The 14,189-nt window shown below is 49.5% G+C and overlaps 1 protein-coding gene across 2 annotated transcripts in view; it reads left to right on the forward strand.

The window, feature by feature from the left end:
- The first annotated feature begins 6,810 nt into the window (after positions 1 to 6,810).
- The window catches only part of MALT1 (MALT1 paracaspase), an 80,336-nt gene continuing 72,957 nt past the window's right edge, over positions 6,811 to 14,189 (forward strand). For both annotated transcript variants that reach the window (XM_084629501.1, XM_084629502.1), the window contains exons 1-2: positions 6,811 to 7,071; positions 11,902 to 12,068. In XM_084629501.1, the coding sequence (XP_084485627.1) occupies positions 6,911 to 7,071; positions 11,902 to 12,068 (328 nt within the window). In that variant the 5' untranslated portion in view covers positions 6,811 to 6,910. The remainder of the gene's footprint in view (positions 7,072 to 11,901; positions 12,069 to 14,189) is intronic.

Here is a 14,189-nt window from a genome sequence, read left to right on the forward strand (position 1 = left end):
CCTGTTCCAGTTTGAATTCATCCTTCTTAAACATGGGAGACCAGAACTGCACACAGTATTCCAGGTGAGGTCTCACCAGTGCCTTGTATAATGGTACTAAAACCTCCTTATCCCTACTGGAAATACCTCTCCTAATGCATCCCAAGGCTGCATTAGCTTTTTTCACGGCCATATCACATTGGCAGCTCATAGTCATCCTATGATCAACCAATACTCCAAGGTCCTTCTCCTCCTCCGTTACTTCTAATTGATGCGGCCCCAGCTTATAACTAAAATTCTTGTTATTAATTCCTAAATGCATGACCTTACATTTCTCACTATTAAATTTCATCCTATTACTATTACTCAGTTTTACAAGGTCATCCAGATCCTCCTGTAGGATATCCCTGTCCTTCTCTAAATTGGCAATACCTCCCAGCTTTGTATCATCTGCAAATTTTATTAGCACACTCCCACTTTTTGTGCCACGATCAGTAATAAAAAGATTAAATAAGATTGGTCCCAAAACCGATCCTTGAGGAACTCCACTGGAAACCTCCCTCCAGCCAGACAGTTCACCTTTCAGTAGGACCCATTGTAGTCTCCCCTTTAACCAATTCCTTATCCACCTTTCAATTTTCCTATTGATCCCCATCTTACCCAATTTAACTAATAATTCCCCATGTGGCACGGTATCAAACGCCTTACAGAAATCTAGGTAAATTAGATCCACTGCGTTTCCTTTGTCTAAAAAATTTGTTACTTTCTCAAAGAAGGAGCTCAGGTTGGTTTGGCACAATCTCCCTTTTGTAAAACCATGTTGTATTTTGTCCCATTTACCATTAACTTCAATGTCCTTAACTACCTTCTCCTTCAAAATTTTTTCCAAGACCTTGCATACTACAGAGGTCAAACTTACAGGCCTGTAGTTACCCAGATCACTTTTTTTGCCTTTCTTAAAAATAGGAACTATGTTAGCAATTCTCCAGTCATACGGTACAACCCCTGAGTTTACAGATTCATTAAAAATTCTTGCTAATGGGCTTGCAATTTCGCGTGCCAATTCCTTTAATATTCTTGGATGAAGATTATCTGGGCCCCCCAATTTAGTCCCATTAAGCTGTTTGAGTTTCTCTTCTACCTCAGATATGGTAATATCTACCTCCATATCCTCATTCCCATTTGTCATGCTATCATTATCCCTAAGATCCTCTTTAGTCTTATTAAAGAATGAGGCAAAGTACTTGTTTAGATATTGGGCCATGCCTAGATTATCCTTGACCGCCACTCTATCCTCAGTGTTTAGCGGTCCCACTTCCTCTTTCTTTGTTTTCTTCTTATTAAATGGCTATAGAACCTTTTACTATTGGTTTTAATTCCCTTTGCAAGGTCCAACTCTACTTGACTTTTAGCCTGTCTCACTTTATCCCTACATGTTCTCACCTCAATAAGGTAGCTTTCCTTGCTGATCCCTCCCTTCTTCCACTCCCTGTATGCTTTCTGCTTTTTCTTAATCACCTGAGATGCTTGCTCATCCAGCTTGGTCTACAACTCCTGCCTATGAATTTTTTCCTCTTTCTTGGGATGCAGGCTTCCGATAGCTTCTGCAGCTTTGATTTAAAATAATCCCAGGCCTCCTCTACCTTTAGATCCATAAATTCTTCAGTCCAATCCACTTCCCTAACTAATTTCCTTAATTTTTGAAAGTCAGCCCTTTTGAAGTCAAAAACCCTAGTTGCAGATTTATTTTTGTTAATCCTTCCGTTCAGTTTGAACTGAATTAGCTCATGATCACTTGAGCCAAGATTACAACCATTTCTTCTATGAGGTCCTCACTACTCACCAAAAGCAAATCTAAAATGGCATCCCCTCTAGTCGGTTCAGCAACTACTTGATGAAGGAATCCATCAGCTATCGCATCTAGGAAAATCTGAGCCCTATTATTATTACTAGCACTCGTCCTCCAGTCTATATCTGGGAAGTTAAAGTCTCCCATGAGCACACAGTTTCCATTAGTATTTACTTTATTAAAAACATTAAAAAGGACTCTATCAATATCCAAATTAGATCCTGGCGGTCTATAGCACACCCCAAGCACTATCCCAGGGGAGGCTGTAATAGTTTTCTTCCCCAATGTAATTTTTGCCCAGACGGACTCTGTCTTATCCATTTCATCGCTTCTTATTTCTTTACATTCTACCTCATCATTGATATACAATGCTACTCCACCACCTTTACCTTTATTTCGGTCTTTCCTAAACAGCACATACCCTTCAATACCTGTAGTCCAGTCATGACGACTATTCTACCATGTTTCTGTTATCCCTACAATATCTGGTTTCACTTCCTGCACCAGTAGCTCTAGTTCCTCCATTTTGTTACCTAGGCTCCTCGCATTGGTGTACAAACATCTTAATTTTTGCTGTTTGGCCTCACTCACATTCTGTACCCTATTAGGCACGGTCATTCTACAGCCAATATAACCTATTAGACTGGTATCTACACTGCCCTTCCTCCTACCCATGGCTGTATCCTCTCTTACTTTGTTTTCTTTCCTCTCAATGCTAAAATCCGGCATGGAGATTACCTGGACATCTCCCAACCATCTCCCCCAAATTCCTAGTTTAAAGCTCTCTTAATCAGTTGTGCCAGCCTCCATCCTAGAAGTCTATTTCCTTCCCTACTCAGATGAAGTCCATCCCGAGAGAACTGTCCTCTGTCCATGAATGCCTCCCAGTGGCCATACATCCCAAAGCCCTCCTTATAGCACCACTGCCTAAGCCATCTGTTGATACTCATAATCTTGTCACACCTTTGTTGCCCTTCTCTAGTTATCAGCGCATAGGAGAGCAGTGCAGAATCCATCGCTTCTCACAAAGATGCTGGGGTGCACAGCAAACAAGGACCATTGAAAAATGTCATGCAAGAAAGCCAGAAGCCCATGGAATGCTGGGACAGAAAGCAATGCATCATAGCACATTGAGCCCAGTCCGAAGATGTGCAGCGATCTGCTCTGCCTTCCTACAACACCTAGACGCAGAAGGTGTCGAGCTGGACTGTGGGATAGGTACCCACAGTGCATTGCTCACACGGTCAGTGATAGTGCCCCAATTGTGGACACGCTCTGCTGACAGAGGGAGTGAGTGTGAACATGACAAGCCAATTATTATTATAGCGATTTTTGAGTGTCAACATCTGTAATATAAACAAGGCCTTAATCAGGCAGTTAGGTAGCTAAGTATATAGCTAGTCCTGTCTCAGGATGCCTAGGCTTTGTGTAAAACCTAGGCTGGAGTCTCTAATAACAATCTTTTTCTTGGTTGTTCCATAAGCATGGTCTAAAGGGAATGTTCACTGGAACTTACAACTACCATCAAGGGTGTCAATTAGTATCAACTGGAGCAGTTGTTTCTGTGATCAGGTCAATCATTGCTCAGTAGAAACTGGACTGAGACATATCAAACTCACTTCAAGGCCACGAAGGAGCTGTCAGGTAGTAAAGACTTACATACGCTGCCCCTCATTAGCTATATTTTACAGCATGGTGTCTGAAGATTGACAATTTAGAAAAAATAACTTTTAGATGAAGTGCCTCCTGTAGGAGTAACACAATAAACAACTTTGAAAGCAACTTACTACAAATATTAATCATACGGAATGTAAATAACCACAATTTGTAATGAAGTCCTCCTCCTCCTAAGCAGATATTTGCATATGAATGTACCTTAATATCCTGGATGAAATCCAGGCTACATTAACTTTAATAGGGTCAGGATTTCATCCCATGGTGCCTTTACTAGAAGAGGGAAAAAAGGCTCTAAAAACTGGAGGTTCTGCTTAAGCTTCTTTTGTGGGGGAAGAATGCTGGGGGAACAGAGGGCACAGCTGGAAGTGATAAAGCACTGAAACCAACAAAAACCTAACGTGCTAGCATTATACATCCTAGAACAGCCAGCCACAGGCATGGGCACACTGCCCCTGTTCATGAAAGGTGCTCTATTATAATGCTAACCCTTTCTCAGAGTGGTCATTGCTGCACGTGCTACTGCCAAAGAGAACAGAAACACCGTCAAGTAGGAGAGGAATGCCAGTATTCAGTAAAACAACATACAGGAAAAATTCCCACAATCTGACATAAATCTGGAGGTTAACAAAGGGGGTTTTAAAGGGTCAGTTTTAATTATTGATTAAGTGTCTGCAGTGATCTTGGCACTGTACAAGACACACAGATGGAGGCGTTTGGATATCCGGATGATAGGGTTAGCTTGGAAATTAAAAAGAAAAATTTTAACTGAGGATACCTTATGCAAAAAATTCCCAGGGTTGGTGCCTGAAGTTTGAAAATCTCCCCTTAGAATATCTAAGGAACAATAGCAATTAGGGTCCACTCTCCCATTGACAGTAATTGGGAGGTAGCTACTTAGTTGCCATTTGTGCCTTTGAAAATCTCTGTAAACATATATTTAGGCATCTAAGTAAAAGCGGCTTGGTTTTCAGGGGAGTAAAGGTGCTGGGTATACTCAGCTGTCTCTCTCGGTTACAGCACATCACTGGGAAGGCTCCTGTGCTCTATTCCTGGCTTTACCAGTAGATCATTACATGTCACCAGCAAGTCAAGCCTCTTGTCATGTCTTTGCCTCAGTTTAACATGTCACATTGGTTTAAAAAGAGGTGCAATGAGGTTTATAAACCACATTGCGCTCCTGAGATAGAAAGTAATATTGAAGAACAAAGTATTGCTATTTAACAATTCAATTATCTTGCTTTCAGATTAGTAGTGTTTCAAGGAAAACAAAATGTGAACAAATGAGAATCAGAGTACATGGCGTTGGCTAAAATCATCCAATTTGAGTGCCTACAGTTAGCGACCTAACTACATATTTAGGCACCTCAATAGGTGGCCTGATTTTCATAGGTGCTGAATACCCATTGAAGTCAATGGGAGCTGCAGATGCTGCCAGGGATCTTTGAAAATCAGGCCACTTGTTTAGGTGACTAACTTTAGGCACCCAAGTTTGAAAACTTGGCGATTGATTGAAATAGATGGTAAAATACAGAGAATTTATTTTTAAGTGATTGAAACAAATCACTGGCAATCTATATAGATACGCATCCTCTGGGTAGCCTCTGACCGTGGGTCTCCCCTGGCATCCAGAATTCAACTTGAAGTGTGGCTAAACTCATGTTTAATTGTTAGTCACCTGTCATAAAAGTGAGGCCCCAGGAGTGTAAATGGTTTATTTTCTGAAATATAAAGCTAATTTTGCCTATTTTAAAGACCAGGTTGACTCTCCCCTTTCTGTTTTGTTTTTCATAAGAAAGCTTTTCCCCATGTCTAGGTACCTTCAACTTCATCATGACAAAGGGCAGGGCCAGTAGCTGCTTCTATTTGCAGCAGGCCTAAGCAGAGCAGGAATGGGGACATAGATGCATCTGAGCCTCCCGCCCTCAAACTTTGCTTCTAGGCTTTTGTTGTTTCCTAATGAGCATAACAAAAACTTTGATGGTTTCATTATTTCCCTTTCACTTGTTAGAACAGCTGAAGTTTTCATTCACAGACTGAAATTACAGCTTAATGTTTCTAGAAAAAAAAACTTCCAAATTATAGAATCATAGAATATTAGGGTTGGAAGAGACCTCAGGAAGTCATCTAGTTCAATCCCCTGCTCAAAGCAGGACCAACACCAACTAAATCATCCCAGCCAAGGCTTTGCCAAGCCGGGCCTTAAAAACCTCTAAGGAAGGAGATTCCACCACCTCCCTAGGTAACCCATTCCAGTGGTTCACCACCCTCCTAGTGAAACAGTGTTTCCTAAAATCCAACCTAGACCTCCCCCACTGCAACTTAAGACCACTGCTTCTTGTTCTGCCATCTGCCACCACTGAGAACAGCCAAGCTCCATCCTCTTTGGAACCCCCCTTCAGGTTCCAAAGAGGAACATATTTATGTATGTTTCACCCAGATATAGGCCCTGTTGGTAGTGTATGGGCATTTCAAAGCTCTCCCTGGATCTTAGCCTGAGGGCATGCCCGTCCTTCCAAACTATCAGCCTAATGATCCATACTCCATGGGGGGAGGGGGGGGATAAGAGGAGGGTGTCTCTGACTACTAATTAGCTACTACAACAATTTAGCAACTTGGTGGCCTGGGTAGTACTGAGAGGAGTTGGGACATGGGGCGGTGAGCAAGGCCCCATGGCAGGATCAGGCTGAGGTGAACTGGACTGGTACAGGGAGTGGGGAGCCATTCCAGGGTCTGGCTGAACTGAGGTGAGTGGTTGCGGGGGACCCATAGCAGAGTGATGCTTTAGCAAGGGACAGGCCAGGACAAGTTGAAAGAGTGGGGCAATCATGGCATGGTTAGACTGAGGGAAGGGCTGTGGGGAGCTGGGAGGCACAGCTGGGTGAGGATCTCCATAAGGGGCTCTGGGGGGCAGGCACAGAGACTAGGTAGTCATGCAGGGAAAGGGAGATGAGGGCTGGCATAGTGAGTGGAGAGAACAGCAGGGTCAAGCTGAAGTGAGATGAAGCGGGGGGAGGCACGGGGGGGAACCCCGGTAGGATCAGACTCTCGGAAGGGCTGGCACAGGCATGTCTGGGGGAACCAGAGGCTGGGGCACAGAGCCGAAGGGGCTGACAAAGTAAAGAGGAGCCTCAGCCCGGGCAGGTTGAAGTGAGGAGAGGGGCTGGCCCAGGAAACGGGGCCGTCGCGGCGGTCGGGCGGGGCTGACACCGCAGGGCGAGGGAGGGTGGCGAGGACAGACGAGACCCAGCAGCTCCCTGCTCGCCCGGCGGGTGGTTGCTGGGGCGGGAATCCCCGGCTGGCTCCTTCCGGGTGCAGGCGCCACCTCCGCCCCGTTCCCGGAGCCTGAGGCGCGGGGGAGGTTCAAACCGCTCCCGGGGCCGCTCGCAGGGGTCTCTGCTCCCCGCGATGTCGGTCTCGCCCGCGGCCCCGCTGGGGTCGCTGCCCATTAACCTGCTCAGGGAGCCGCTGCTCCGGCGGCTCAGTGGCGTGCTGGACCGCGCAGCTCCGGGCAGGGGCTGGAGAGACTTGGCGCAGCGAGCCGGGAGCCACGGCAGGGTCCAGCTCAGGTGAGGGCAGCCCCCTGGGGGCGCCGAGGCAACGGCAGGCGGGGGGCAGGAGCGGTGGGGTGCCTGGCGCGCAGGAGCCCGGGCGAGTCGGGACAGAGGGTCTGGCGCCGGGCGGGGGAGAGGCACATGGGGCAGGCTCAGGTGAAACGAGCAGCCGGCGGGAGCCTGGCACAGGGGGCAAGTGAGGGTGGCTGGGGAGCCTGGCACAGGGAGGGGGGGCTGGTGAGGGTGCGGCTGGGGAGCCTGGCACAGGGGGCAAGTGAGGGTGACTGGGGAGCCTGGCACAGGGAGGGGAGAGCCCTGGGGGAGGGGGGGCAGGTGAGGGTGGCTGGGGAGCCTGGCACAGGGAGGGGAGAGCCCTGCGGGGGGGGGCAGGTGAGGGTGGCTGGGGAGCCTGGCACAGGGAGGGGAGAGCCCTGCAGGAGGGGGGGCTGGTGAGGGTGCGGCTGGGGAGCCTGGCACAGGGGGCAAGTGAGGGTGACTGGGGAGCCTGGCACAGGGAGGGGAGAGCCCTGCGGGAGGGGGGGCAGGTGAGGGTGGCTGGGGAGCCTGGCACAGGGGGCAGGTGAGGGTGGCTGGGGAGCCTGGCACAGGGAGGGGAGAGCCCTGCGGGAGGGGGGGCAGGTGAGGGTGGCTGGGGAGCCTGGCACAGGGAGGGGAGAGCCCTGGGGGAGGGGCAGGTGAGGGTGGCTGGGGAGCCTGGCACAGGGAGGGGAGAGCCCTGCGGGAGGGGGGGCTGGTGAGGGTGCGGCTGGGGAGCCTGGCACAGGGGGCAAGTGAGGGTGGCTGGGGGCCCTGGCACAGGGAGGGGAGAGCCCTGGGGTGGGGCAGGTGAGGGTGCGGCTGGGGGCCCTGGCACAGGGAGGGGAGAGCCCTGCGGGGGGTGGCAGGTGAGGGTGTGGCTGGGGGCCCTGGCACAGGGAGGGGAGAGCCCTGGGGGTGGGGCAGGTGAGGGTGTGGCTGAGGAGCCTGGCACAGGGAGGGGAGAGCCCTGCGGGAGGGGGGCAGGTGAGGGTGGCTGGGGAGCCTGGCACAGGGAGGGGAGAGCCCTGGGGGAGGGGCAGTAAGGGTGGCTGGGGAGCCTGGCACAGGGAGGGGAGAGCCCTGCTGGAGGGGGGGCTGGTGAGGGTGCCGCTGGGGAGCCTGGCACAGGGAGGGGAGAGCCCTGCGAGGGGGGGGGCTGGTGAGGGTGCGGCTGGGGAGCCTGGCACAGGGGGCAAGTGAGGGTGGCTGGGGGCCCTGGCACAGGGAGGGGAGAGCCCTGGGGTGGGGCAGGTGAGGGTGCGGCTGGGGGCCCTGGCACAGGGAGGGGAGAGCCCTGGGGGTGGGGCAGGTGAGGGTGTGGCTGGGGGCCCTGGCACAGGGAGGGGAGAGCCCTGGGGTGGGGCAGGTGAGGGTGCGGCTGGGGAGCCTGGCACAGGGAGGGGAAAGCCCTGCGGGAGGGGGGGCAGGTGAGGGTGCGGCTGGGGAGCCTGGCACAGGGGGCAAGTGAGGGTGGCTGGGGGCCCTGGCACAGGGAGGGGAGAGCCCTGGGGTGGGGCAGGTGAGGGTGTGGCTGAGGAGCCTGGCACAGGGAGGGGAGAGCCCTGGGGGAGGGGCAGTAAGGGTGTGGCTGGGGAGCCTGGCACAGGGAGGGGAGAGCCCTGCGGGAGGGGGGGCAGGTGAGGGTGTGGCTGGGGGCCCTGGCACAGGGAGGGGAGAGCCCTGGGGGAGGGGCAGTAAGGGTGTGGCTGGGGAGCCTGGCACAGGGAGGGGAGAGCCCTGCGGGAGGGGGGGCAGGTGAGGGTGCGGCTGAGGAGCCTGGCACAGGGAGGGGAGAGCCCTGGGGGAGGGGCAGTAAGGGTGTGGTTGGGGGTCCTGGCACAGGGAGTGGAGAGCCCTGCGGGGGTCAGGTGAAAGTGGCTCCCAGACTGCTGCGCTGGGCATCACAACATGGGGAGTAGATGGCCAGCCCTCTGTGGAGAAAGAGGTGGTTAGGGACTATTTAGAAAAGCTGGACGTGCACAAGTCCATGGGGCCGGACGAGTTGCATCCGAGAGTGCTAAAGGAACTGGCGGCTATGATTGCAGAGCCATTGGCCATTATCTTTGAAAACTCGTGGCGAACCGGGGAAGTCCCGGATGACTGGAAAAAGGCTAATGTAGTGCCAATCTTTAAAAAAGGGAAGAAGGAGGATCCTGGGAACTACAGGCCAGTCAGCCTCACTTCAGTCCCCGGAAAAATCATGGAGCAGGTCCTCAAAGAATCAATCCTGAAGCACTTACATGAGAGGAAAGTGATCAGGAACAGTCAGCATGGATTCACCAAGGGAAGGTCATGCCTGACTAATCTAATCGCCTTCTATGATGAGATTACTGGTTCTGTGGATGAAGGGAAAGCAGTGGATGTATTGTTTCTTGACTTTAGCAAAGCTTTTGACACGATCTCCCACAGTATTCTTGTCAGCAAGTTAAAGAAGTACGGGCTGGATGAATGCACTATAAGGTGGGTAGAAAGTTGGCTAGATTGTCGGGCTCAACGGGTAGTGATCAATGGCTCCATGTCTAGTTGGCAGCTGGTGTCAAGTGGAGTGCCCCAGGGATCGGTCCTGGGGCCGGTATTGTTCAATATCTTCATAAATGATCTGGAGGATGGTGTGTTTTGCACTCTCAGCAAATTTGCGGATGATACTAAACTGGGAGGAGTGGTAGATACGCTGGAGGGCAGGGATAGGATACAGAGGGACCTAGACAAATTGGAGGATTGGGCCAAAAGAAATCTGATGAGGTTCAATAAGGATAAGTGCAGGGTCCTGCACTTAGGATGGAAGAATCCAATGCACAGTTACAGACTAGGGACCGAATGGCTAGGCAGCAGTTCTGCGGAAAAGGACCTAGGGGTGACAGTGGACGAGAAGCTGGATATGAGTCAGCAGTGTGCCCTTGTTGCCAAGAAGGCCAATGGCATTTTGGGATGTATAAGTAGGGGCATAGCGAGCAGATCAAGGGACGTGATCGTTCCCCTCTTTTCAACATTGGTGAGTCCTCATCTGGAGTACTGTGTCCAGTTTTGGGCCCCACACTACAAGAAAGATGTGGATAAAGTAGAGAGAGTCCAGCGAAGGGCAACAAAAATGATTAGGGGTCTGGAACACATGAGTTATGAGGAGAGGCTGAGGGAACTGGGATTGTTTAGTCTGCAGAAGAGAAGAATGAGGGGGGATTTGATAAATTTGTTGACAAATTTGACAAAATTGTTGCAAGGGAGAAAATATACTGGTACAAATTGGTCTGCTTTGTAGTCTTCCTGCCAGGATGTCTTCACACTTGTCTGCTGCTGAAGTTTATTGGATCTTGGGTTATGTTAGTGTCCCTTTTTCTCAAGAGTCTAAAAGCCCTTTCCTATCACCACCTTATCAATTAATCTGTAGCAAGTACATGGTAATTAAATAAAGGGGTTCTAAATAAACGTTTCTTGTGGTGACATATGACTTCATATATTTCCATAACTTTGATCCTCTCCTAATTCTTCACATTTTGAGACTATCCAGAAAAGGTTATTAGAAGTGGCTGTGAACGCTTAAGACTGAAGTTTTAATGCATGGATCTCTACGTCTGCAATTACAGATTGACAATGAAGCGTAAATACATTCATAGACTTTAAGGTCAGAAGGGACCATCTAGTCTGACCTCCTGCACATTGCAGGCCACAGAAGGCCCCTAACCTCTCGTTGAGTTTCTGAAGTCCTCAAATCATGGTTTAAAGACTTAAAGTTACGGAGAATTCACCATTTGCACTAGTTTAAACTTGCAAGTAACCCATGCTGCAGAGGAAGGTGAAATCACAGAATATCAGGGTTGGAAGGGACCTCAGGAGATCATCTAGTCCAACCCCCGGCTCAAAGCAGGTCCAATCCCCATTTTTTGTCCCATATCAACTAAACGGCACCCTCAAGGATTGAACTGACAACCCTGGGTTTAGCAGGCCAATGCTCAAACCACTGAACGATCCCACCAAACTATCAGATTGATCTCAGCCAATCTGACCCAAATGTGGTGATCAGTTAGACCTTGAGCATGTGGCCAAGACCCACTAGGCAAATGTCTAATATTTAATCTTTCTTAAACTATAGCAGTACATCAGTGATGAAAGCATCATTTCTGAAATAGTGTCTTCCTGGAACCACAGTTTAAATCCTGCCATTGGTGACTCATTGTTTATTGCTTCTGAAGTCGGCACACCGTAAATGGAAAGGTTTTTGCACAGGTATTTGGTTTTTCAGAGGAGATCATGAAAAGTGAAGTCCTGCCTACAAGTGGAGGAGTCTGCCCACTGTATTGGCTAGAATTGTTCTACACACAAATATTCTTTGTGTGGCATGCAGTTCACCTTCATTCCAGGCAGCTTAATTAAAGTGGCTGTGTATGATTTGTATACAGTTGTCATGTATTTTGAAATCCTCTTGAGTTGAGATGCTGCATATGTGTAAGATACTTTAAATACTTCCAGGAAACAATAAAATATAGAACTGGGAACATACCTCACATTAGTGGAATAATCTCTACTAGATTCATATATGAAAATCCACTGCTTAATTGGAGTCAGAAGTGTACATCAGGAAGATCTTGTATTTGTAGTAATGAACCAGATTCCTGTCAGTAATTTCCCCTGCAAAAATGAATATTTACTTTCACATATTCAGTTTTATCAATATTTCCGTACAAGGCAATCTCATCGGGGCAAAATTAGGTATGAGTATTGCACAGAGATCAGGTTTCTCTTTCTCCATTTTAAATTGATCAGCTGGCATACACACAAATGCACTTAACATTTTTATTTTATTTTTTGCAGTTCTCTGGAGTTGGAACAATGTTCTCTCAAAGTACTGGAGCCAGACGGAAGCCCCAGTTGGAGTCTCCTGAGACTAATGGGTGAAAGGGGTTGCACTGTGGTGGAACTGATGGAATTCTTACAGGCCCTGGAACACACAGAGGCTCTTCAGTGTCTCAGTCCTCCAGGTTAATTTTCGTTCTTAAATTCACCATTTATATGCATTATGCTGGAAACTCACTGCGGGAAGGGTCCTGTTTTACCTTTTTATAGGTAAAAGCTAGCAATACTACACTTCCAATTTGGAAACTGAAAAAACTTCCATAATCAAAGTCTTTTTTTATTTATACAGAAGTATTGAGGTGTGTGGTGTGTTGTTTTTTTATTTATTTTATTTTATTTTTTTAAGAATCCAGAATAGATGAACTGTTAGGAACAGATGGGCAGAACAGAAGAGTCTGTTATGAAGACAATAGGTATATTTGGGAGGGAAGGTAGATGGTTTGCTTGCCTAATTATTTAAAAAGTAAGGTTTTTGTTTGTTTTGTTTTTCCTACTGTAAGCCCTGCAGCCAGGACCACACAGGAGTCTGGAAAAGTGGATTCTTTTCTGTCTTATGAATCAACAGAACTGTCATTGGTCTACACTTAAAATTTGGATTGACCTAACTGGGTTGCTCAGTAGTGTGAAAAATTCACACTCCTAAGTGCCTTAGTTAAGCCAATGTAACCCCACCATTGTGGACCTGGCTAGGTCAATGGAAAAATTCTTCAGTCAACCAAACTGCTGCTTGGGAAGGTGGATTACCCATATCAATGGAAAAACTCTTTTGTCGATGTAGGAAACGTCTACATACATACAGGCCTGCTGACAGTGGGGGAGCAAAGGGGGCAATTCCCCACAGACCCAGGCAATTTAAAAAGGTCCAGGGGCCCCCAGCTGCTGCTGCGGTAGCGGCTGCTGGGAGCCCTGGGCCCTTTTAAATTGCCAGAGTGGGCTGCAGGCAGAGATGAAAGTAAGCTGGAAGGCCCGGTACAGTGTATCAGCAAGAGCCGGTGTGCCGTACCGGGACCGGCTTTCCCAGATGGCAATTTAAAGCCCTGGGGTAGCAGTGGAGGGGCTCTGGCAGGGATTTAAAGAGTCCCGGGGCTCCAGCCCACGCTACCGCCCTGGGGCCTCATCTGGAGTACTGTGTCCAGTTTTGGGCCCCACGCTACAAGAAGGATGTGGATAAATTGGAGCAAGTCCAGTGAAGGGCAACAAAAATGATTAGGGGTCTGGAACACATGACTTATGAGGAGAGGCTGAGGGAACTGGGATTGTTTAGTCTGCAGAAGAGAAGAATGAGGGGGGATTTGATAGCTGCTTTCAACTACCTGAAAGGTGGTTCCAGAGAGGATGGTTCTAGACTATTCTCAGTGGTAGAAGAGGACAGGACAAGGAGTAATGGTCTCAAGTTGCAGTGGGGGAGGTTTAGGTTGGATATTAGGAAAAACTTTTTCACTAGGAGGGTGATGAAACACTGGAATGCGTTACCTAGGGAGGTGGTAGAATCTCCTTCCTTAGAAATTTTTAAGGTCAGGCTTGACAAAGCCCTGGCTGGGATGATTTAATTGGGGATTGGTCCTGCTTTGAGCAGTGGGTTGGACTAGATGACCTCCTGAGGTCCCTTCCAACCCTGATATTCTATGATTCTATGAAATCCCAGCCTGAGCCCTGCTGCCCGAGCCCTGGGGTAGTGATGGCGGGACTCTGGCGGGGATTTAAAGGGCCGAGGCGATAGTGGCGGCTGGAGCCCCGAGCCCTTTAAATCCCTGACGGAGCCCAGCCGCCGCTACCCCAGGGCTCGGGCAGCAGAGCTCAGGCGGGGATTTAAAGGGCTCGGGGCTCCGGCAGCCACTACCACAGCGGAGCCCCAGGCCCTTTAAACCTCTGCCAGAGTCCAGAGCCCCGGGAAAGCGGTGGCAGCGAGGAATCCCCAGGGCTCCTTGGTGACTTAAAGGGCCTGGGGCTCCATTGCCATAGCAGCAGCTGGAGCCCTAGGCCCTTTAAATCGCCCCCGAGCCCCAGGGCTCCCAGCCGCCTCTGCAGCTGGTAGCTTGGGGTGATTTAAAGGGCCCGGGGATTTAAAGCTGTGCTTCTTCCAGTTGAGAGCACGCCCCCTGCTCAGGACTCCGGCATACCGTTAAATCCTTTAACTTACTTTCACCGCTGGCCAGAGGGCTCCTAGGCACTCCTGACCACACTGGGCTCTGCGCTTTGGGGGGTCCAGTGGGCTGGCACAATTGGCCAGCTCGGTCAGTCCCAGA

This window comes from Lepidochelys olivacea (assembly GCF_965140295.1).
Source record: "Lepidochelys olivacea isolate rLepOli2 genome assembly, chromosome: 5".
Taxonomy (NCBI): domain Eukaryota; kingdom Metazoa; phylum Chordata; order Testudines; family Cheloniidae; genus Lepidochelys; species Lepidochelys olivacea.